Genomic DNA, 24777 nt, shown 5'->3' with positions numbered 1-24777 from the left:
TCCCTCACTGTGCCGGAATTCCGGTGCAGGGCCGTTTTAGATTCGAAAATAGATAATTATATGTCTATCGCAAATATTCTTACATGTCACTTGGCAAGACTATGGCTATATGAATACAGTCATAAGGAACCTTATATTTCGTATTAATGAAATAGACCTCAGTGTTTCCCATAGGTCTGAAATGTAGTTGTGGTGGTAGCCGGCGATTAGGGCCGGTATCACCTGCTGGCACAAAAATGGTCTATTACATGTGTCAAACAACAACAAAAATGTGACCCTTAACACAATATTTTTGACTTATTGAATATTTCTATTTAGAGATCCAACTCCCCAACCCTCCCCTCCATCTACTTATATGGGAAATTAATAGGTACACATCTGCATATTTCCCCTTATATTTAGCCACTTAGCTATATGTGTAGCTACCATCGCAGCAAAGTTGCCTCTTTCTTTCATAGAATTCGAAGCCAGAGTCAGAAAACAATACACAATAAGGAGAAAATCTGGCCCGTACACTCTCCCCCTACCCACTCTCACTCCGTTTGCGCATTCATGCCACATTGAGTGTTGTTCCAAACTAACAACCCTTATGTAGGAGTAGGTTATAAAGCCCTCCAACACCAATGCAGACTTACAAACCACCCTCCCAAACGAGTGCAGCATCGCTTTGAGTCCAGGATGGATGAAATGCCATATACCTAATAATGTGAGTTCTGTGTGTTTATTTCCAAAGGAAACGTCATAAATTGCAAATTTGCAAAGACAATTTGACATCTGTTGAAAAAATAAGGATAGAATTAGATTAAGACGACAAATAAAAACATGTTCAGCAAAAATGAAATGCGGCTAAAGAAGCATGTGAGTGAATTTTTGTTTATTCAATTCATAATTTTCCTTTCACAAGCTCACTAAGCCATGAATGTGATGAGGGCCATGTCACTGTCCACACACGTACATCTTTGTTAATGCTGTGTTAGATTATCTTTTAGATTAATATTGATTTAATCACAATATTTTGGGTAACAATGAATTTCCTGTTTTCATCGGAGAAAGGTGAGGGCCTCACAAAGCATATCTTATCTCCGGATTGGGACCACTATATCAGAATATTTAAGATATTTTTCCGATATGACTGATGCTGTATTTTGAATGCAACACTCATCGCATTTCTGGTGTCAACATATCACGATACTACCAAAATGTCTCACCTCTTACATGTTAACACCTGGAAAACGATATATATGTGTGGTGTCCAGGCAGGAAACTTCAAAATTTAATTTGTAGCTTTATGTCGGATGTTCAAAGATATGATTCAAATCTGATCAAGTGACTGTGGATACTCATGTTTATCACTTATGTCTGGATCATATCAATCTCCACATCGGGACCACTTTGATGCAAACAGAATATGGCGTTACGATATTTTTCAGATATGACTGAAGCATAGTTTTGCTTACTACTTACATTTTGGTCAACATATTATATGATACCACCGAAATGTTTCACCTCATATTTTAATATCCAGGAAGTGATTTACAATAAGTTTGGTATCAGTGGATGGAAGCTGAGATGTAACTCATGTTTTGGATATTCTTGGATGTGATTCTTTGAAATTATTGTAAATACTCCCTGGTTTTAACTCATGTTCAGATTACATCTCTATCTCTCTATTAAAACTAAATGTTAATATCCAGAAAGGAGTATATGTAAGATTGTAAAAGATATACTGGAATACCAGTAATGAAAATGACTGAGGATGCTCACTGTTTCTGACTCATATCCTCATCATATCTATCTCCAGATTCTTTGATACATTGATATGACTTTGCTAAAAACGTCTGTTGACATCATTAATCATACATTTATGCCACTTGAAGTGTTTTTTCTGTACGGTTTGTCATTTTTGAGTTAGACCTGGATACTGTTTAACCTGGTTTTCCAGATCGCCAGTTCATCCAGTCCAGATGGAAATTTAATTAAAACAGGAATTGTACCTTGACCGAAACAAAATAAGTGAGAATTGAACTGTAAGGCTTGGTGCCAGTGCTCTAACAGCAGAACAGTCCTGGCAGCCTGAGCACAGAAAGACAGAGGGAGCAAAAAAGGGAGATAGTTGGAGATCAGACACAACAGCACTAAAGAAAAATGGAGCAAAGAGTGAGACTGTTATATATATATAGATATATGTGTGTGTGTGTTTGTGTGTGTATATGAGTCAAAATATCACCTAGTGTTATATTAGTACAGTATATTCCACCATATATGTTTCAATGACAAAGAATGAGGACATGCCAAAGATTCTGACATATTCTAGCCAAATACTGAGTCCAAATATTTCAGTATATGGCATGAGGGCATATTCAGATATCATATTTTATATGTATGCAACACTAGATGTATCTGGATACAGTATACTATATTAGGCAAATGCTGGCTCAGTAGTTGACCTGGCATAAAGCATATCAAGAAATCGGCAGATATGCTCCAGGTATGATTCAGATTCTTGCAAGAAGAAAGCGTATCTCCGGATTCTTGGTGTTTTAGCGCAGTGTATGCGCCACAGCTGTCATCCATCAAGCTGGTAAGCTACATTTTGCTAGGTTTTGTTTTTATCATCTGATACAACCAAAGGAACTCTAATATATGTATATATATATATATATATATTCCATTTTGTGTTTTGTTTGTGCGTATATTTTGTTTGTTTTGAGTGTATAACAGCAGCCTAGGTATCCAAGGTGAGGAATGGAAACCAAACCCTTTTAAACTCTAACCCTATCCATTCTTTTTTGCAACCCCCGAACATATTTCAGGCACAGACATTTTCCTCACTTTAAGTCCTGGTTTTAGAATAAAGCTGAAAACAATTCTAGATGATCAACCAATTAATTCTTTCAGTCATTTTTCAAGCAGAAATGCAAAACCCCTGCCGGCCCCAAATTCTGACATGAGGATGTGTTTTTCTGTTATCTATGACAGTAAATGGAGCAGGTTTAGGTTTTGGACTGTTGGTCACACAGAAGAGAAACAAAATCGTAATTTCTGGGAAACTTACTTGACATTGTACAGCCCAAAGATTAATCACTTAATTGAGAAAATAATACAGATAAGTTTTAGCCCTATTTGTCGTGTATTCTTCATTGTTTTCATTGCTGTATTTAGCTTCTCTGGATTAACTTGGCTTTACCCATTTACTTATTTTATCTGTATCAGAGCAGCAGAGTCAAAAAATAGTTTGTTATATTAATCATATGTAAAACATCATATATAGACTCCAAAGACGTCAGACTTAATGCGAGGCTATTCCAAAGTTAAAGAGCTGCTCACTGGACAGCAGTATCACCCTGAGTCTTAACACCTGTCCAAGGTGCACTTGAAAAACTCTGGGTAGAGGATCCAAGAGTTTGGCTTGTGGAGTGGAGATGTAGATGGTCAGTAATGCACTGTGGAGCTTGGACATTTAAGGCTATAAAAAAGGAGCATGCTGGGGGTGGGTAATATGTGACCGTCGTGTTGGAGCGTGGACATCCAGCTCCTGCGTTGAAACAGTCAGTACAGAAGGCGTATGTCACTCTGAGGTTTTAAATGTCATGTCGTCAGGATTGTACCATGAATCCTCGCTGAAATTTCTGTCGGGATCATTTTCAAATTCCTACAGACTCGTTTTGCACTTGTCGAACCAACCAGTTACTGGTCTCTTTATTTAATCGAATGCAGTCTCTTAATCCTCCTAGCTTACTGTAATGTCATGTTGTGTCTTATCTTCATGCTTCACTCTGCAGTAAGAGAAGATGCTGAATGTGATGTAGATACAGAACAACAGGCTTTAAATGTCATTCTCTATGGGAACTTCATCTTGAACATCAAGCCATGTGATGGTTATTTTCATTTGTTCATTTGTTACATGGTTGTGTGCTGGTCTCATCCCAGACAGAGCAAGTGTGTGTGTGTGTGTGTGTGTGTGTGTGTGTGTGTGTGTGTGTGTGTGTGTGTGAGAGAGAGACTTGCCCTGAGGTCAACACTGTCTGTACCAGTGTCTTTATCTTGTGTCCAGTTGAAGTGTAGACAGCTGTCTTCCTGTTAACAAATCATCTGTCAGGAAACATGTCACTGGTTCTTCTGGTTCGTTGTGACAGTTTCTATCTACTGATTCTTTGCATGGACAAATTGACAGTAAAGTGACAAACAGCCTGACAGAGTGTGTGTATCACTGTGTATCATAGACATAGACATTTAACTTCAGTGATACACATTTCCAATAACACAGTCTTGATATATATACACACAGATATATCTTCCGCTAAGACCTGGTTGCCCAGAAAGCCTAGCTGCTGTTTTAGACTGTCTCAGCAACATTAACTGTTGGATGGCACAAAATTTCCTACAACTCAGCAATTCAAAATCAGAAATTATACTGTTTAATCTACCAAACTCCATCAGTTCCTTTCAGAATGCCCTTGGTCCCTGGTCTGTTCAACCAATCGCCACAAATACTGTTTGATTCTAACCTGACCTTTGATCACCACATCAAAAAAGTTGTCCAGTCATGCTTCCTCCGAATAAGATCCATCTCCAAAATCAAACACATTCATTTTCTCAAAATTGGATGACTATAACTCCCCCCTCTGAGGCATAGGTCAAAGGTCACTCTCCCACCTCCAACTAGTTCAGAATAGCAGCTCAGCCTCTGGTTTTAACAGATGATATCACATCAGCCTGATCCTTGCTTTCTTTCATTGGCTCCCTGTCTGTTTTAGAATTGATCTTAAGATTCTAGTGATCACTCGTAAATAGTGTTGTTTTTGGCGGCCTGTTTTAATTTTAGTTTTAGTCTAGTCTTTGTGTCAAGCTGTCATTTTAGTTTTTATTAGTTTTAGTCACGTTCATACTCTTTTTAGTCTAGTCAAGTTTTAGTCGACTAAAAGTCTGAACATTTTAGTCTTATTTTAGTCAGAATCATCCATGACTATTTTAGTCTAGTTTTAGTCAATGAAAATTTTATTTTAGTCTCTTTCTAGTAATGCATATCATTTAACCCAGTTATAGTATAAGTACCTAGTAGTATAGACAAAACCAAAATTTTCTTTTAGCCAAACCCACAACACGTTCAACCGCAGCTGCAACTTCTAAATGCCGCCCGCGAGTGGGGATTGAGGAAGTGAAGTCGCGTGCGTCGGCGCAGTGCGACCTGATGAAGTGAGACACAGGAAACAGAAATACTGCAAAATAATAATAACTCGACTAAACAAGTCGAAATGACGTTATAACATTTCGTCTCGTCTCGTTTTAGTCAATGAAAATGAAGAGACATTTTAGCAGAGTTTTTATTTTGTAAACCACATTTAGTCTCGTCTTTATTCGTCAACAATATTGCATTATATATTTAATTATAGTTATCGTCACATGACCAGCATTTACGTTGCGTCTAGTCTCGTTTTCGTCACGTGATAAAGGTTCGTTGAGGAAGATATTTAGTCATAATTTTCGTTGACGAAAGCAACACTACTTGTAAAGCACGCTAGGGCCTGGCCCAAAGCTACATTACATAATTATTAACCACATACGAGCCAGTATGCAGCCTTAGATCCTTGGGCAGGGCCCCTCTGGCCCATTTCGAAGTTGAGGCTTAAATCTAAAGGTGGCTGCGCTTTTGTCATCAGGACCCCTCGACTTTGGAACGACCCGCTCGAGGAGACGAGGCAGAATCAGTGACTTCTTTTAAATCACCTCTTAAAACTTATTTTTATAGACTTGCTCTTTATCGTCTTTATTTTAATCATCCTTTTATCGTCTTCATATCACCCTTTTACTGTGTTTGTGTGTGTGTGTGTTTCTATATGGCATCTGCTCCCTGTAATTGTCGTCTGCGTGTAAAAGTGTAGTGCTTCTTGTTTATTTGAAAAAGGAAAGTGCATTGATGCAGAGGCAGCCTTTGCTCCAAGACATTGCTGTTGTCTAATAGTAATTTGTTTTGCTAATTACATTTTCAAAGACATATTTGCTGTCTGGAGGATGTTGCCTGGAGAGGTTTTGTTTGGTGTCGGAAGAAGTTGGGGTGAAGGTCATTTCTAGAAGACAGGGTTGAAAGAAATCTACTGAATAACTGTGTTTGTATACTGTCATTTGTGGTATAAAATTAGCAGTCTTCCAGTTCTCTAACAACAATTTCATCGAGACAAGCAAATGTCAGGTACATGATAATTTGACCAGGGATCCACTGGATCATTATCCGACATTATTAAAGAAACTGGTGTCGGCCAGATGTGACTGGTCAACACTAAGTACAGTTTCTTTGCTAGGCCCATTATAAAATACCAACAATGCAATAATAAACACAAGTTGTAGAGTGGTTAAATGAAACAACGCTGACAGTCGGTTTCTGATGGGAAACAAACAGTCTGTCAAAGTCCTGTGTCCTCTTGAATCATCCATCCATCCACGCCAATGTCCTCCTAACGTGGACTCTATTGCTCTTTATATAACGTCACCTGACATCCTCATTAGCTGCTGTCATAATAACCTTCTACAGCTCACTAAAATTAGTAACAAGTGTATGCATGGCTATCTTTGATAAGAGGAGCTGTTTTTGTTTTAGACCTTGAAAGTGAGGACAGTTTGGTTGGGCCTCACAACTCAAAACAAAAGGGTTGTTTGAGGGTCTGGACTTGGTTTTAGGGATCAGGTTTTGGTTAAGGTTAGGTATGGGTTGGAGTTGCAATGGTTGAGGTTAGTGCAAAGGACTGGAGAATTTTGTTAAGTGTCCTCATGTCCTTATGTTTGAGGACCTGAGACCCTCTTGCTCTGACAGTGGGCTGATCCTGTTTCTCTGGCTGGTCTGTCACTGACCAGTCTAAGGGTGCAATGACATGACTCACAAGTTCACATGTCAGGTTTTGGGTGACCTGTCTTCCAGTCAGCTTAGCTGTTTTTGACTCCAGCACCTTAATTTTCACAACTTTATTGATATAAAAGTTAAAATGATCCTAGACTGGTTGGCTGTGTCTAATGAACAAGCCATGTGAAGAAACTTGTTATATTGGAGGCCTGCTGCTAGTTAAGAAGTTACAAACTCAGGTCTTTTGAGCATTTGCTGACCTTAAGAAAGATTCACTATAAAAACAAATAAATGAATACAAGAAATACAATACACTCAGAATGCACTAGCAGTTCCTGGTGTTAGTCACGTTGATCAGTGACTGCTTTGTTGTGACATCACAAAGTTCCAGAAGTCCTGACGGCTGGTTTTTAAGGCTCAGTTTCTGAATACAGGCTGTGTGCATTCCTTTGCGGACTGAGGCTTTGATACTTTCACAATATTAATATAGAACCTAGACCTGATCTATAATCAAACAAAACATGGACATCTACCTTTAGATTATATGGACCTTTACACAAACTGCAGCCTGTCTGTGTACTGTACTGCATGTCCACAGCTCAAACTGCCATCATTGATAGCGCTCTGAAAGCAGCTCTTACATTCACATACAGTGGCAAGAAAAAGTATGTGAACCTTTTGGAATTTCATGGTTTTCTGAGTAAATTTGTCATAAAATGTGATCTGATATTCATCTAAGTCAAGGGTATTGACAAATATAATGTGTCTTAAATAATACCTCAAAAAAAATTGATCTTTCATGTCTTTATTGAGAATAACCAAAAAATCCTCATAGTGCTTGTGGAAAAAGTATGTATTCCTTGAATTAATGACCTCAAAAAAGCTAATTGGTGTCAGGTTTTAGCACATCTGGAGTCTCGTTGAGACAATGAGTTTGGGGTTGTGGACTAAAGCTACTTTGACTGATAAAAACCCCTCAAACTTTTGGAGTTTGCTTTGCAAAAGAAGAACACGTTTATGTCGAGCCATGCCTCGCCAAAAATCTTTCAGAGGATCTACGATCAAGAATTGTTGATTTACATAAAGCTGGCAAGGGTTACAAAGTGATTTCAAAGACTTTGGAAATTCACCAGGCTACAGTTAGACAAACAATCTACAAATGGAGACACTTTGGGACAGTTGCTACTCTACCAAGAAGTGGACGCCAAGTCAAAATGACACCAAGAGCCGTCATGAAAACATCATCCCAATCATAAAGTATGGTGGAGGAAACCTCATGATTTGGGCCAGCTTGCAATCATTGAGGGGAAGATGAATTCCCAAGTTTATCAGAGAATTCTTCAGGATAATCTGAGAATGTCTGTACATCAGCTGAAACTCTCTGGAAAGTGGATGATGCAGGACAACGACCCAAAACACCGGAGCAAGTCCACAACAGAATAGTTCCAGAAAAACAAAATCAGAGCTTAAACAGTTCTGCCAGGAAGAATGGGCAAAAATTCCTCAACGATGTGCAGTTCTGATCCAGAGCTACAGGAAACGCCTGGTTGAGGTTATTGCTGCTAAGGGGGGGTCAAGCAGTTATTAATTCTAAAGGTTCACTTACTTTTTCCACTGCCATTTTGAATGTTGAATGAGTATATTCAATAAAGACATGAAAGATCAGATTTTTTCTTGTGTTATTATTTTAGACACATTATATTTGTCAATACCCTTGACTTAGATGAAGATCAGATCAGATTTTATGACATATTTATTCAGAAAACCATGACATTCCAAAAGGTTCACATACTTTCTCTTGCCACTGTATGTTTGGGAATCGGTGAGTACAACAATGCAATATTAGGATTAGTTAACTTAACTAGAATCTGTTTGGGAAAATCAACAACGGGCCTCTCAGCCTCATGTGGAGACTAACTAAGCTGCCTCATGTGGCAGCTGGCTGATTTGGGAGAAGGTTCCACACTGCTCATCGTGTGCTCATGTCCAATCATGAAGAAGAATGCCCTAATATTATGTACTTGGCTATACTTGTATTGACATTTGCTCAGACCAAGATGTCATCAGATGTGATGTTTTCTTTTGTTGTTTCTCGTCCAGACGCATCAGCCAGCTACATCAGACAGCTGGAGAACAAGGTGAGGACACTCGAGGATGAAAACAAGCAGCTGCTATCACAGGTAACTTGACGCTGTCATCACTTTACACACCACAAACCACATCAATGTGCTCGACTTATTTTAGCCGCAGGCCTCAACTGCAGACTCCACAGACTGTGGAAAGTGTTGACACAGTATTGCGCTCTGTATACTCTGTAGGGATTTTTAATAAATGGGATGAAACAGAGGTTTTCACAGTCTGACACTTGTAATAAAAAACATTAAGTAAATTTTTTTGTCAATAAAAAATAACTTCCTGAATGAAACTCATCAAATGTTTAAATCTAGTTTTAGAAAAAAGTCCAGGAACTGCAGCATGTTTGATTTCCCAGTAGCAGTAGTAAGTCCTACCACTGCCTCCTTCTCCATCTTCCATCATTTCCCTGTGTTCACTTACAGTTAATTCAGGGTGATGTCTCTCTCTCTCTCTCTCTCTCTCTCTCTCTCTCTCTGTCCCTCAGGCTAATGGATGGGACATAACAACTCTGAGGAAGGGTTTGTCTCTCTGTCATTCAGACACTCAGCACTCACAGGACAACATGCACAATGTACGTATACTATAACACTGACAACCATGCGTATGTGTATGTTTGTGTATGTGTCTACGTTTTTGACTGACTCTTAACAATAACAAACAAGCAATAAGAACTTGGCCTCAAAATATTAAAAGCTCATATCTGGTCTTGTTCACCCTCATTCTTCTGCTCTCCCTCCATCTTTCAGGTGGTTCATTTGAATCACATCTGCAGCAAAACAATAACAATATTATCAGATGAGAATACATTCAATATTCATTTCCTTTTATGAGTGATAACAGTGAGCACATGTCCCAGCTGAAATGACAAGACTCTGCTCATAAAAACGGCGAGTATGAAGACTGAAGTGTATTTGAGTTATTTATTAAAAAGCGTCCACAGTGGAAGATGCAATAACAGTATCACGTGACAACCCCCTATGACAGGTATGGTGTATTATACTGCATTAGCTTAATCTAGTTGTACCTAATAAATTGGTCAGTGAGTTTATGTGTCACAGCAATCTTTTTTAATTTATGCCCCAGTCATTTCTGATCAGGTATCTGATAAATAGGGTTAATGATAATATAATAGCACAGCAATAATGTGGTAATTAGATGATGATGATCAGATGATTGCATGTAATATTTAAATATTAATGAGATAGCCTGTTGGTTTTGACCGGACACTGCACTGCTGATTCAAACCTTAACCTGCAGCAGACATCCTGTCTGACCAGCTGATTGATCAACTCCTATTTTACTGCAAACACAGCAGGTCGACTGCACCATCTGTCGCCATGAGAACACACTGTATCTGCCTCAGCAGTGCCACTGCTTCCTCTCACCTCCTCTTCCTGTCTAGTGTCATTCTTCTCTTCTCTATACTGCAGTATATTGTCTCAGTGCTCTCCCCTGTCTCTGCTGTTGGTGATGACAATGATCTATCTATCTATCTATCTATCTATCTATCTATCTATCTATCTATCTATCTATCTATCTATCTATCTATCTATCTATCTATCAGCTATAAAAGTACTTCATGTAGTTAAAGTATGACAATAAAAGCACTTAATGTAGTTACAGTATGACAGTAGAAGTACTTCATGTATGTTGGGACTCAGTACATTCAAGATAGTGGAGACCGCATGTTCTTTTGTTCCACAGACAATAGAACTCACCTCCCCACAATTCCTCACTGTTCACACCTGGGGACGAGTCTACCCCAGGGACCTTCAGACCAGTGAGTATTGGTCAGTGTGTGATATGTGACCCCCCAGGATGTCACCAGACAAAACCAGATCCCCTTCTTTGTTCGCCCTCTCTTCTCTCCTCGGCTTGCTCAGGAGCAGCAGCTCCTCTCTTCCCTCTGGGCTCGTCAAGGAGCAACAAGGCTCCCAGCCCAGGTCAGCCCTGCTACCTGAGGCAACAGCTTCCTTGCAGGCCTGCCCCCAGCAGACTGCAATAGTCTTCTCCTCAAAACCAGTGACCTGTTTAAGATTTACTGAGCGTGAACCAAGTTCTCTTCAGAATCAGCAGTTAGCAAGAGATAGTTAACTCTGTGAGAAGAACAAAGAGGAAACCAGCGGCCTCCTCTGCAACACCGAGGCCACACAGCCAGACAGGACTTCACTCCTCTAGGAAGCACGCAAACCCATTGGACTTTACAACAACACTGGAAAGGACCTTTTTCTTTTGTTCCAAGGACTGGGTAGCGTTAACTGACAGGGCGTAACCTAACCTAGCACAGCATAGCACAGCTAAGTAGTAGAACTCTTAACCTTTGTTAATGTACATGTCAGTTAATGTCTTGTTGTTGTAATGTTTGCTTAGGTTGTGGTCAGTCATACAGTTAATCGGGTACTCATATGTTTACACATAACAGTACGTCTCAGTTCTAGAACCTGCATGAAGCTAACCTCCTCCCTCTAACCTGGTACCTTTAGATTACATGAGCTAGGCTAACAAAGAAACTCACACCTTCCCTCCCACACACACCAGGTGTTGAGTAGTTTCTTTGTCTATTGCCAATTTGTGGTAGTCTTCCCTTTTAAGGCCATGTGGTCACAGTGACCATTTTGAATCAGCCATTTTGCCTTTTTCTGTGTCCCTACTGACACTCCCCCAAACACACAAACACTTGACACACACACACACACACACACACACACACCTGTATATACTTTAGATTAGACATTGTATGGTTTACTTTGTTACATTATAAATAAATGTCTTTAAGTATAACTAGTGGTGTCTTTAATGTTGCACAAGTGTGAGTATTGTCAACCTCTACTCACTAGAACTTCGATCCTTCAACATTTACATACTGTTGATATGGTAGTTTGGTTATAGTTATTAAGTTAATTATTTATCAGTTACAGATTAGAAATAATAATTTGAGACTGAATCAATATTGGCTATCCTTGCCTATTTTAGGCTGGTGCCTCCAAGGATTTTACTCATCTAAAGTTATTATTTAATAATATTTTAATATTAATATTTTCATAATCAACGATAGCTGTTAAACTGATAAACAATTAAACAGGCCTAACAACAGTATGACATTAAACGTACTTCATGTAGTTACAGTACGACAGTAAAAGTGCGTCATGTAGTTACTGTATGACAGCAAAGGTACTCAGTGTATTATATTTTATAGGATGATCATATGTTTATTTGCAGCTGACTCTGACTCCAGCTGTCAGATCAATGTAGTGCAGTAGTATACAGTAAAGTAACATGAAACTCAGGTAAAGTACAATATCTCAAATTGATACTTCAGTAAAGTGAATCTACTTCTCATCAGTTGCTTTTCATCACTGTCTGCAGCTCTGATTGGTTGTTCATCATACAGTAACCAGTCACTGATGTCCTCTGTTGAGAGTGAAGACCATTTGATGTCAGTCACAGGACCGACACAGCAATGGGAAAATACTCCAGTACTCAGTACACGGATTAGGAGGTAGACTGATGCTACTTCCACTGACCCAATCCACTAGTTACAGTGACATTTTGATGAAGACATTTTCACTGCTTGAATGCTTAGAGGACCACAACTAAACAATGAGGTTGAAGTGGCAGCATTAAACACTTCCTGCCATCTAGTGGCAAATATAAGCTAAAGCTTTTACTAAGCAGCCTGTGCGGCTCCTTGTGTGTGTGTGTGTGTGTGTGTGTGGGTGTGTGTGTGTCTGTGTGTGTGTATGTGTGTGTGTGTGTGTGTGTGTGTGTGTGCGTGTGTAGGTGCTGGATGTCCATGAGAGGCTGGCCAGGCAGAGCTCACAGGAGTATGATGAAGACCTCAGTGAGAACGAGAAGGTCATTGTCAGAGACATGTGCAACGTAGGTTTAAAAATGAACTTCTGTCTTTCTTTAAACTCTACCTAGCCCTGGAGATTTCATGATACGTGTGGTGGTCAGAACCTGGTTTCATTCTTATTATCTTCTATTTTGTTCAGTATATAGAAACATGTCTGTCTATACAAAACTAACAGTACTACAAATATTAACGAGCCAAGTATCAGGAAATATGGTCACAGTCTCTCCTTCCTGAGTTACAGCATTGAATAATGATCAGAGGTGTTTTTGTAGAAGTGAAACTACATGAAGTACTTTTACTGTGGTAGTGAAGTTGACCTTTGACCTTTTGGATATAAAATGTCATCACTTCATTTTATCCTTATAGACATTTGAGTTAAACTGTGTCATAATTAGTGAATGAATTTGTTGGTTATGGCCAAAAACATGTCTGTCTGTCTGTCTGTCTGTCTGTCTATCTATCTATGGCTCTGGTCTAACTCATGCGTAAGATTTGGAGAAATCTTAGACATCTGCTGCAATTGGAGCTTAATGTAAGAGGAAGCTCACATTAGACACAAGGGACGAGCTTTGTTGTCTAACTTTTGGTATTTTTGGGGAACATAGTGAGAAAGCACGGCTGTACCAGTGAGAGGGACATCAACACTGGGACTGTTGCTAGCACAGCAAAGTTTGTTCTTAGCCTAGCAACTAAGCTAGCCAGTCACTTTTAAGCCAACTATGCCCAGCGATGGCAGCGCAATGCTACTTAAAGCCAATAAAGAGATTGCTGACTTGAAAGAAGACATAGGCTGGCTCTTTGAGGAACTTCAGAAGAAGGACTCCCTACTGTCCAGCTACCTGGATTTGGTGTACGGACAGTCCAAAAAGCTCAGCTCAGCCTTCCAGGGCACAGTGGCGTGGGACCCCACCACCTTCCAGCCATGGGTCAACCTGGGCTGAGGTGGTAGTCTGTGGCTGCAAGAGGGGCTTGTACGGGTTCATCTCTCCCCCTTGCTTGAGCCTCTCCAACCACTTTGCCGCCTTAGCAGATGACAACCCGGTCCACCCATCTGATGCCCCTGCGCCTCTTCCTCTCCTGGACCAGGACACATCCACAGCGCCTACCAACCTCCGCTGGTAGCTGACAGTGCTGACGGTGCCCAGGTGGCTGACAATCCCACTGGAAAGCCAACTTCTCCTGGACCTCAACCTCCTCCACCTGGCGCAGGATTCTGGCCCAGGACACCGGGTGCTAGTCCATGTGGGCTGTAATGACATGGCTAGTCGGCAATCTGAGCTGACAAAAATGGACTTTAATGACCAGTTTAGCCTTTTAAAAAGCTGCGGAAACCTCAACCTCAACACCTGGCTCCAGTCCACTTGCTGTGCTCACAACTTCGGTTTTATTGACAATTTTAATCTGTTTTGGAGCCGTTCTTCTTTTTACAGGACCGATGAGGTCCACACAAACAAACTGGGCAGCTCGGTGCTAGCGCCTAACATCCTCAATTTCTTTGTATTGCTTTTATTTCCTTTTATTTTTTTTATGGCTTTCATTTATCCTTATTATCTCTTTTTTATTCCTTATTGTTCTATCTCTTTACAAATGTTTTTTATCTGTTCTTATTTGTTTTTATTCCCTTTATCGCTTTTTTACCTTATTTTAATGCACTGTTCTTACTGTTTTTACCCCTTTATGCCCTTATTGGTATTAATTATTTTTATCTCATTCTGTTGCTTTATGTTGTTTTAGTGCCTACACCCCCTTTTATTATTCCTCTTCCCTTTAATTGCTTACATCATCCTACATCTTACTTTGGTCCTCCTGGTCTCAGTTTATGTTGTTGGGTTCTTGTGCTTGGGTTGCTTGCTTGGGCTCTTATGGGTTTATATGGCGCTGTTGTTTGGGTTCTTCTGCCCTTGTTCTCTTGTATGTTTGTGCTTTTATGTCAAAGCACTCTGTAAACCCTTGTTTTTAAAGGTGCTATATAAATAAAGGAATTATTATCTATCTATCTATCTATCTATCTATCTATCTATCTATCTATCTATCTATCTATCTATCTATCTATCTATCTATCTATCTATCTATCTATCTATCTATCCATCCATCCATCCATCCATCCATCCATCCACCCACCAACCTACGTACCTACCTACAAGTAAAAAAGGAGAATCAGAAAAAAGTACTTCAAGCTATAAAAGTACTTCATGCAGTTACAGTATGGCGGTAAAAGTACTTCATGTAGTTACAGTAACACAGTAAAAGTACTTCATGTAGTTTCAGTATGACAGTAAGTACTTGTGCATGATGTTCCAAAATTCCCTCTGGGCGTTCCAACAGTGTGAAATCACCCTGACCTTTGCCTACCAAAATCTAATCAGTTAATCTTTGAGTCCAAGGCTGCAGACAAAGTCTGTTTTGCTTAGGAAGGTTCCTAACTGAGTGAAATGACTCGGAAATATCTGAGCAGCAGCCATGATAAGAGCTGGTCCAATTCTCTAATTGATCCTACGTAAGGAAAGGAGAACATGCCATCCCACAATCCCACATTTAAAGTGAGTGTAGTTTCATCACTGCAGACCCACATTGTCAAGTTATAACAGATTTTTTTGTTCAGCTCCTGTTCAAACTTGAAAAAGGCTTGGTGACCATACAAGACAATTCACTTTGCTTTTCTTCCTTTTATTCTCAGTCCAGTTTGTTCTGATACTGAGTGGTGAGTAGAGTTTACAGTACAGTACATTCGTTTAGTTATATTTCATTAACAGTAAACCATACTCTCACATTTTAGCTTGCAGCATTATGCTAAATAATTTTAAATAATATTCACATCCCCATAACTCAATCAGATTAGTGCAACAAACATCCAAAAATGAATCAAATCATTGCCTCCGGTTGATAATGTTCATTTAATCCATACCAGTAGCGTCTTTATGTTGTACCATGAGCTGAACGTCGATGTCTTTCTTTGCCGAGACACCAGGAGTCCAGGTGTTGCACCTTTCTGTGATCCACTGAAAACTGAAAGTGAAACTTAATTACGGATCATTTCCAACTCTCTTACTTCTTTAAAAGAGTTTTTTTTCCCCTTTTCCTTAATCTGAGTTTGAACACCGCACACATAAATGTAGACACAACAGAGCTGCTGATTTATGTTTGTTATACAATCCAAATCCATAAATATACATTTCTTCTCTTTCAAATCTGTCCAGTTAGGAGTCAGTATATATATGTGTGTGTATATGACATGACTGATAATGATAAAGCATGCCTGTTTCTGTCTGACAGTGTTGTTTTCCCTCTCAGGTGGTTTGGAGGAAGCTGGGTGATGCTGCTGGCTCCAGTTCAAAGGGCCCTCTTAGTTGTCAAACACCAGGTGAAGCCACCAATGTTCCCAGCAGACCTACAATCCCAGTTTGGACTGGAAGCTTTTAAACTCAGTGTTTTCTCTTGGCTGATGAATTACAGCGTCCTCAGTCTGAATTAAACTGACGGATGTACGTCTCAGTTCTACCGGGACATAGTCCTGAAATGCCAACAAACCACCAATCTTGGATCTGGATCTCACACATAGACTATAAACGCCGGGTTTGGGTTTACCATCATCTTCGAAAACAGAAAAGGTACAGCAGAAGAGGTACAACACGTGGCAATCACCACAGCTGTGAAAGCACAGTTAGAATTGACAAAGTCTATGAAGGATTGAAGCTTACCTCATCATAACCTGTCTGAGACTTGGGTCACAAACTTCACATGTTGATGAGCCTGTTGAAATACGACTGCTACTTGCAAGTTATCTTATGAACACAAAATCATCAAAAGTCTATTTATCTTCCTCTTTTAATGTTAATACAGAAACAGTAGAAGTATACAAGCATGCACTAACACTGCTCTTGACTCTTGACTCTATAACTTATCATTTCTGTATTTATTAATACTCAGTCACGATCAGACCACAACTCCTACACATGAAGCTGTGAAAATGAGAAATGTCACACTCACTGTGTTGCACACGAATGAACCGAATTCTCGACCATAGTCAGTGTCTCTATTCCGTCGGCATTGGTTTCACTTCTTGGGAGACATGGCTGTGCTGTCTTACCCACAGTGAGACTGATATCAACTTCACAGAGACAGGACATCGTTAGTTCAGCACAGCCCCCATCAAACTGTATTATTTATATGGTGTATCTTGTTAGCTAATAAGCTAGAGCTCCCGGTGTTACTGCCAAGTACCTTTAACATGGCAATTTCCTGAGTCTCTCAGTGTGTGTGGATAAGACAGCTTACAATTGTTCAGGTGAATGAACGCTGCAGTTCCAATAATTTAATTCCTGCCATGGCCATTTTAGGTTAGTAGTCTGTGATGTCCTGTGAGCGAATGTCAAAAATATGGCTGTACAATTTATGAAATGTGGACTGTGCAGGTGCCTACATGTCCTTGTACCATGGGACTCCTGCAGTGAAGGAAACCACTGTAATCATGAGCTGGCACACTGACATGCTCTGCCTATGATTCATGTTCTTCATTCATACGTTCATACATTCTGCCTGTTCGTCTTCTCCGCCAGTTTGGTAGGCTACCACTTTACAATGAGACTACCCTTATAAAACATTTATGAATGGTCTATAAGTAGTTTATTAATTAGCTTGTTAACACTTTATAAATCATTTATAAGCTGTTATAACACAAGATAGAAAGTGCAACAGTGACCAATTGCTTGCCAAATAGTGAGCCCACATGTATCTGTACTGTACAGCCTCATATCTCATTAGTGAGCTTTCTTTGTTTTCTCAACCATCCAGCATTTGCACCTGCTGCTTCATCACATGTTTCCTAAATTTCTAGCAATGAACCACCATCAGGATCTTAATGGTCAGAAAGTTTGATTTGGCGGATCAAATTATGGCAGATCACATGATCATATCAAGTGACCAGATTCATCCTCTAAGGCCTCGGTATTGTTGTTTACCTTGACATGTTCTCAGCAGCCGTCCTCATTCTAATCACAGCTGTTGATCAGCTTGTTGTGCACAGTGGATACTAACATGGAGATGCTTTCTGCTGGTTGGTCTCTTCTTTAGGACTTTAGCATTCCAGGTAGAACACAGGTAATAACCTTCCTTTACTTGTTGAACTGCTCACCCATTCTTCGTCCCACTGTTCACATCTCTGTGGCCTGTTGTTCACTGAGCTGAACCCCCCCCCATTTGTCTTCATTGTTAAAGACACAGTGTGTGTGCCAAACTGGTGTGTTGCAGCTAGATAGTCCTGTCCTTGGTGAGAAAGTGCAGACAACCAACTATGAAGAAATTACTTCCCACAGAATATCCAATTTAACTGTTAAGGCTTTTATTCCCCCTTCAAAGGGTTATACATGGACATGTGAAATGGTATAAGACATAACATAACACATGTTTTATCAGTCAGTGGTGGACAGTGTACTGTTTTATGCTGCAGTCTGCTGGGTCAGCAGCATGTCCGATATGAACACAAAGAGACTGGACAAGCTGGTAAAAAAGGCTGGGTCTGTGCTTGGCAGGAGTCTGGACTCACTCAGGACTGTTGTGGAGAGACACATGCAATGTAAGATGGAGGCCATCTTGGACAATACCAACCATCCTCTCCACAACATTCTTGCAGGACAGAGAAGCAGCTACAGCTGCAGCAAACGTCTCATCTCACTGCGCTGCAGAACAGAGAGGTTCAGGAGATCCTTTGTTCCCACTGCCATCAGGCTATACAACACCTCAGCCAAAGGAAGTGGACTAATCTAATTATTATTGTATATTTATTATTAACTGTTTTTATTATTTTTTTTTTTATCAACAATGAGCTAATGGACACATGAATTTCCCCTAGGGGATAAATAAAGTATCTATCAATCTATCTATCTATCTATCTATCTATCTATCTATCTATCTATCTATCTATCTATCTATCTATCTATCTATCTATCTATCTATCTATCTATCTATAACATTTTATAAGAATAGGGAATTGGTTCTGGAATACAGGTACATACAATACATAAAATACAATACAATACTACAACTAATGATCTATGTCTATGTCCACATAACCATAAAAGACTGCATGTCAAACACACAGGTATTGAGAACACACAAGTATAGTACTGCACATGACCACATTACTGGATCAGGCTGCCTCATGGTCTTCAGTGCTAGCTTGAACGATTAGCTTCACAGGATTCAGCTTTAACAGTGCAACAGAAATGTAATCTCTGGGGCATCATCATACAATAATTCCACTCAAACAAGAACAATAACAGGTGTTAGGTGCCAACTTACATTATTCTGTATGCACACACATGTCCACAATAATACATCGCTTTCAGTTCGTATCCCACAGTCTGTTCAGTGTGGCTCCATCAGCACTAACATGGCCATACAAATAAGGGGAAAAATGGGTTAGTCTTTTACTGCCACTGCAGAGACAGGAGGTTTTATACATTCATGTTTAAACAAACTTTTATTTATCAGTTACAAACATTTATAACTGGTAAAAGGGAGCCTTGTTGTAAAATGTGAAACACAGCATAATTTACTAAGGAGTTACTATAAGGCTGCCTTTTACCAGTTATAAATGGTAGTAACTCATTATTAACATTAATGAGTAGTTGATAGATAGATAGATAGATAGATAGATAGATAGATAGATAGATAGATAGATAGATAGATAGATAGATAGATAGATAGATAGATAGATAGATTGGTAGATAGATAGATAGATAGATAGATAGATAGATAGATAGATAGATAGATAGATAGATAGATAGATAGATAGATAGATAGATAGATAGATAGATAGATAGATAGATAGATAGATAGATAGATAGATACTTAATTTATGCCCTGGGGGAAACTCAGGAGCAATTAATAAGCATTAACTTGATCTTGGGAAATAGTGAGCCTTCAACAATGTATGAAAATTGTGTTATAATTAGTTTATAATTGTTTATTTATGATTTATAAAGTGCTAACAAGCAATTTAATAACCTAATTTTAAACCATTCATAAATCCTTTATAAGAGTAGGCCTAGTCTTATTGTAAAATGGTACTGGCAGTTTACACTATTACCTCAATGTAACACACACTTGTCAGATTGAAATGTTCAAGCCAACTTTTATATTTTTCCAGGATGATGTGCACAGTCATGTATTATAATACATTTGAGAGTCATTGAGATATTCATACATTAATATAATATGATATGATATAATTCATACAGTCTGAAACAAGTTGTTTTATTTTCAAGCAGACTAAAAGAAAGTACAGACTTACCGACTTGTTCAGTCCTTATAAATTTGTAAACTGAGGGTTAGTTGTTTGTTGAAAACCCTTAATCCACAAAACTGCTGACTGCTGACTCTGTTGAAAGCATAACGTTGTGTTTGAAGAATATTGTGACATTCAAATATATTTTGTCATTGAATTACTGACTCTGAAATATTCCTCTGCAACAGTGTATTTTAGAGAAAGACCTGGGGTCTCTTCCAGAAATAGTTTATTAAACTCTGAATTTAACCCTGAACTCTGAGATGGGAAACTCTGAGTTTTCGGTTCCAGAAAAGCTGATCTGAGTTAGTTCAATCAACTCTGAGTATGTTCAGTCTGAGCTCATGAGGAATATAAAGTCATCATCAATGGATCTCCGAATCAACAAATCACCATGGCAAGGGGTAAATAAAGAGTAGAGCCTCCATTTTAATCCAGTGGTGCCAGAAAGATGTGACATTAAATTATTTATAAAAAAAAACAAAACTGTAAAACAGTAGTTAAAAGTCACATTTTATTCAGTGTCGTCCACTAGACTGTTATTTAGCAGACTTTTATTTCTGTACCTACTGTTTGTTAGATTAAATGTTTAAATATGTTTATTTAGATGTAACCTGATGCAGACCAAGTTCTTCTGCAGCAGAAGATGAAAATATAAATGAAACAGATCAGACAGAGGTTCATAGATCTATAATTGTAACCTCAGATTCTGACCCAGGAACAGCCTCATGACTTTGGTGATTTTCAGTTGAAAAAGTGTCGAGGTTAAAGCTGAGTGTAAATTTCCAGATGTCTACTTTACATTTTAAAATCTCGCTCAACAGCATCAATGACTGTATTTGAACATGTAGTAAATTTATATACATTAACTTAAATGCTGTTAAAAGTTTCAGACTATCTGCAGCCGCTAGTCAAAACCTCACTTTTAAACTACATTTAGTCCAGTTTTTAAAAGTATTTTCAGCTGCATTACTGTCACTCAGAAGTATCATCATCTACAGCAGTATATGTCAGCCATGATAGGACTGTTTATCAGTGCGACCAATCAGAACATGAGAAATAATTCCTCATTGACCAGAGTCATGTGTGTCTAAAGCTTTACACCAGTTTGCTTTTGTTTCTTTTACAGTGATGAATGTCTAGTAAATGTTCCAGTGCAGAGGAACTGATTGACAATCTGACAGGCGTCTTAATGTCCACAGAGTCTGACAGTTATAAAGACAGACAGTGCAGATTTTAATTTGATGTGAGGGTGAAGCCTCCATGTTTAATATCTGAGGTCATGTTCGTAAACATGTAAGTGAGCTTTCACTAAATCTGCTTTCTGGAATAGACCCCCACTTTTTGTAATATACCCCTGAAGAAGCTGTTTGTTGATACATATCTTGTGTAGGTTACCGTTGAGTACCATGCCTTTATATTTTTAAATAAGATGCTGAAAATGTATTTTAGCAATATAATAATAATGCCATGAAACATGAAAAAGACTATAGATGATTTTCAAATAAAATTGGAATATTCTTTTTGTATAAGCCTGTGTTGGTGTCAATGGCTGAGTGAACGTTTAGTGCAGAGTGAAGACGTCAAAGACGGATTAGTCACTTTATGGTTCTTTACAGTGTGTAACTAACTGGCCTTCAATACTTTTGTGGTACAACCTTTGTAAAGACATTTTCCAGTTCATCATGTGTCCACGTTTCCAGCTCTGGTCTTTATAATGACAAAGAGTTGCAGCTGTGGCAACAGGTCTTCTTTATGGCACAACACAGAATAATTTAATCGCGGTGTCAGGACACAGCCCTGGGCTCCTGTGCTGAGGGTCAGAAGGTGAGATGAAATCACCTTAGCCCAAGGTCACCTGTCCCACAGGAAGAATCCAGATCCAGTGAATCAGCTGTCTTATTTTTTTCCAATAATAATTCAAATTCAATTTGATGTTTATAATAAAGTGAAAGGGAACAGAATATGGAGCACTTGCAGCTGTTGAATAGCATTCACCAGAGAACACCAGAATTGGTAGGTCTGTTCTCTTCACAGATGAGAGCAGGTTCACCCTGAGCGCATGTGACAGGCATGAAGGAGTCTGGTGGTGAATGCTGCCTGTAACATCATCCAGCATGACTGGTTTGGCGGTGGGTCAGTGATAGTCTGGGGGAGGCATATCCTTGGAGGGTCGCACAGACCCCCATGTCATAGCTAACGGTTCCCTGACTGCTGTTAGGTACCGCCATGAAATCCTCAGAGCGATTGTCAGACCTGACGCTGGTGCAGTGGTCCCTGAGTTCCTCCTGGTGCAGGACAACGCCCGGCCTCATGTGGCCAGAGTGTGTAGGCGGTTCCTGGATGACGAAGGCATTGATGCTTTTGACTGGCCCTCGCGTTCCCCTGACCTAAATCCAACTGGGCCCCTATGGGACGTTATGTATCGGTTCATCCCATGCCGCCAAGTACCACCAAAGACACCATCCGCCCACTCGTCAGGAGCATGCCCAGATGTTGTAGGGAGTTTATACAGGCATGTGGGGTCCATACACACTACTGACAGTTTCGGTGTGATTGTGAATCCAGCCCTCAATGGGTTGATGATTTTGGTTTCCATTGACCCTTGTTATGTCATTTTGTTCTCAACAAATACAATGTACATCAGTAAAGATTTTTAACTTGAGTAATTTGTTTATCAGGATCCGATGTGTGATTCAAGTGTTCCCTTAATTTTTTTGAGCAGTGTATTATACTACTTTATCATATGACTAATCTTGTTTGTGTATATTAGTACGCTATAAGTAAGCTAAAACATACTTGACAAATAAAAAACTCACTAACTAACAAAACATCAGTAAATCATGCCACTTGTCATACGTTGTTTGACATCAGCAGCAAAAGATGTTGATGATCACAACTAATGAAGCTCCATAACTTCAATAATCTCCCAAGGCAATTTCCTGTCCAAACCTATACAGAGGTGTCCAATAAAGGTTGAATCAAGGGCAACTAGACTTGGCTTTAAACACTAGAACAAAGTTCAGAGCTAAAGAGGCCTCTTGGATGAGAGGTGAAACATCTTCAAATATCAACAACTACGTCCACTTTTCTTGGATAACCATGACCTGGATGACTGAGAATCTTCTCAGATGTATGGGTATGTCTAACCTTTTCTCTAACCCTTGTTTTTCCCCTCTTTTTCAGCACAAGAGCCAAAGGGAGATTCAATGGCACCTGAAGATTTCCTGCAATGAGACAACACCCTCAACCTGCGTCTCAACTCCTTGGGTTTTACAAGCCTTTCCCTGTTCCTTATTTCTCATAAACCAAATATTAAGCTCCGTAATGGTGTGTTCTTTGTTTGTGAAAAAGATCAAATACAGTATTCACATATTTTTGGTTGTTAGCATCTTTTTTTTCCTCATTATGGTGCCGACTGTATGTTAAGACAGCACAGCAGAAAGAGCACAACGTACTTGTTATTCATTGTCTGTGTTTATTAGAGATTTATTAAATGATTTTATAACAATCACTGACAGTCTCCTTCTGTCCTACCTGAAAGTCAGAAAAGATTTTATTAGTCATTAACATTGCTTAGCTTTCACCTATCATGGGATTACTGAAACTACAATGAATTAAAGAAATGTTATATGAATTGTATTGATGAAATATTCTTCACTTCCCCAACAATATCATGCTCCTTAACTACTGTAAGGTGAGCCTTAAACCTTAAAGTGTCAACAACGCAGGTAACATTAGCTGTTATCCTGAAACATAGACTGTAAATAAATAGTGCTGTACCAGATCAAATGTGGTGAAGTTGTTAAAACTTGTGAATTTGTCTTGAGAGTTGGAGGCATATAGTAGCAATCCAGCTGGGAGCGAAAAAAAATACTTTAGAGAAGAGGGAGTCTGTACAGGTAAAGAGTCTAAAGCTAAAAAGTGTAAGAGAGAATAAGAAAAGTAAAGCTGGTGTAGCCTCTGCCGATACATCCTGTCGTCATTGTTGCGTCGCAGCTGAGAGCTAAGATTCTCCAGATAAGAGGGAGCCTGAACGGGTAGGGAGCTAAAGAGTCTAAGAAAGACTAAAGATAAAACAGTCAATGTTGATAAAGCTTTTCGTCCCCAAAATATTTCGACTGTTTGCCGGGGTATCCCAGGGAAGGGAAGCTCTGCACTGGCATGGGACTGAGTCTGGGAAAGACTGATAAGAGCTTGCATGCATCGCTAAGGGGCCTACGGGACAGTGAGAGAGTCGCTGCTGTTGAGGGACAGAGGCACTGGCCAGAGAGTGTATATAGTGCTGCTAAGGATAGATGAAATAGTACCTGTGTAGATAATAAAACGATGTTTATAGTGATTTAAACTTTTCATATCCCAAAGGAGACCAATATAGATGAATGAGGGAGATAGTAATAGTGAAGATGAGGTGCTTTTGTTTGAACCTGAAGGAGATATAAAGATACAGGGAATAAAGACACATTTCTGTTTGGAGCGCAGACAATGAGGGCCTTGAGCATTGGTACGACAAACTGCAAATAAATCAAAACCTGTGACAAAGCTTGTTAAATCTAACACAAGTGCAAAAGGAGTTTCCCAGAGTGCAGGAGGAGGAGGTGATAAGCAGATGTACAGCGTAGCGACGTTGGCACGAGTGCTAGAGCAGCTGTGAGGCAGATACTA

General features: G+C 39.3%; 1 protein-coding gene across 6 annotated transcripts in view; it reads left to right on the top strand.

Moving 5' to 3' along the window:
• Positions 1-23644, top strand: part of ccdc85ca (coiled-coil domain containing 85C, a) — a 36916-nt gene extending 13272 nt beyond the window's left edge. Inside the window, exons 2-6 of one of the 6 annotated variants that reach the window (XM_056393730.1) lie at positions 8936-9015; positions 9456-9542; positions 12752-12850; positions 16119-16188; positions 23299-23644. In XM_056393730.1, coding sequence (XP_056249705.1) covers positions 8936-9015; positions 9456-9542; positions 12752-12850; positions 16119-16188; positions 23299-23348 — 386 coding nt within the window. In that variant the 3' untranslated portion in view covers positions 23349-23644. Of the gene's footprint in view, positions 1-8935; positions 9016-9455; positions 9543-10675; positions 11782-12751; positions 12851-15504; positions 15529-16118; positions 20257-23298 lie in introns of those variants that run through there. The other 5 variants (XM_056393734.1, XM_056393733.1, XM_056393729.1 and 2 more) reach the window with 5 other exon arrangements.
• The last annotated feature ends 1133 nt before the right edge of the window (positions 23645-24777 follow it).

Source organism: Seriola aureovittata, chromosome 13 (genome assembly GCF_021018895.1).
Source record: "Seriola aureovittata isolate HTS-2021-v1 ecotype China chromosome 13, ASM2101889v1, whole genome shotgun sequence".
Classification (NCBI taxonomy): Eukaryota; Metazoa; Chordata; class Actinopteri; order Carangiformes; family Carangidae; genus Seriola; species Seriola aureovittata.
The sequence above is the reverse complement of the archived record's forward strand: the minus strand, read 5'-3'. Positions and strand labels throughout refer to the sequence as shown.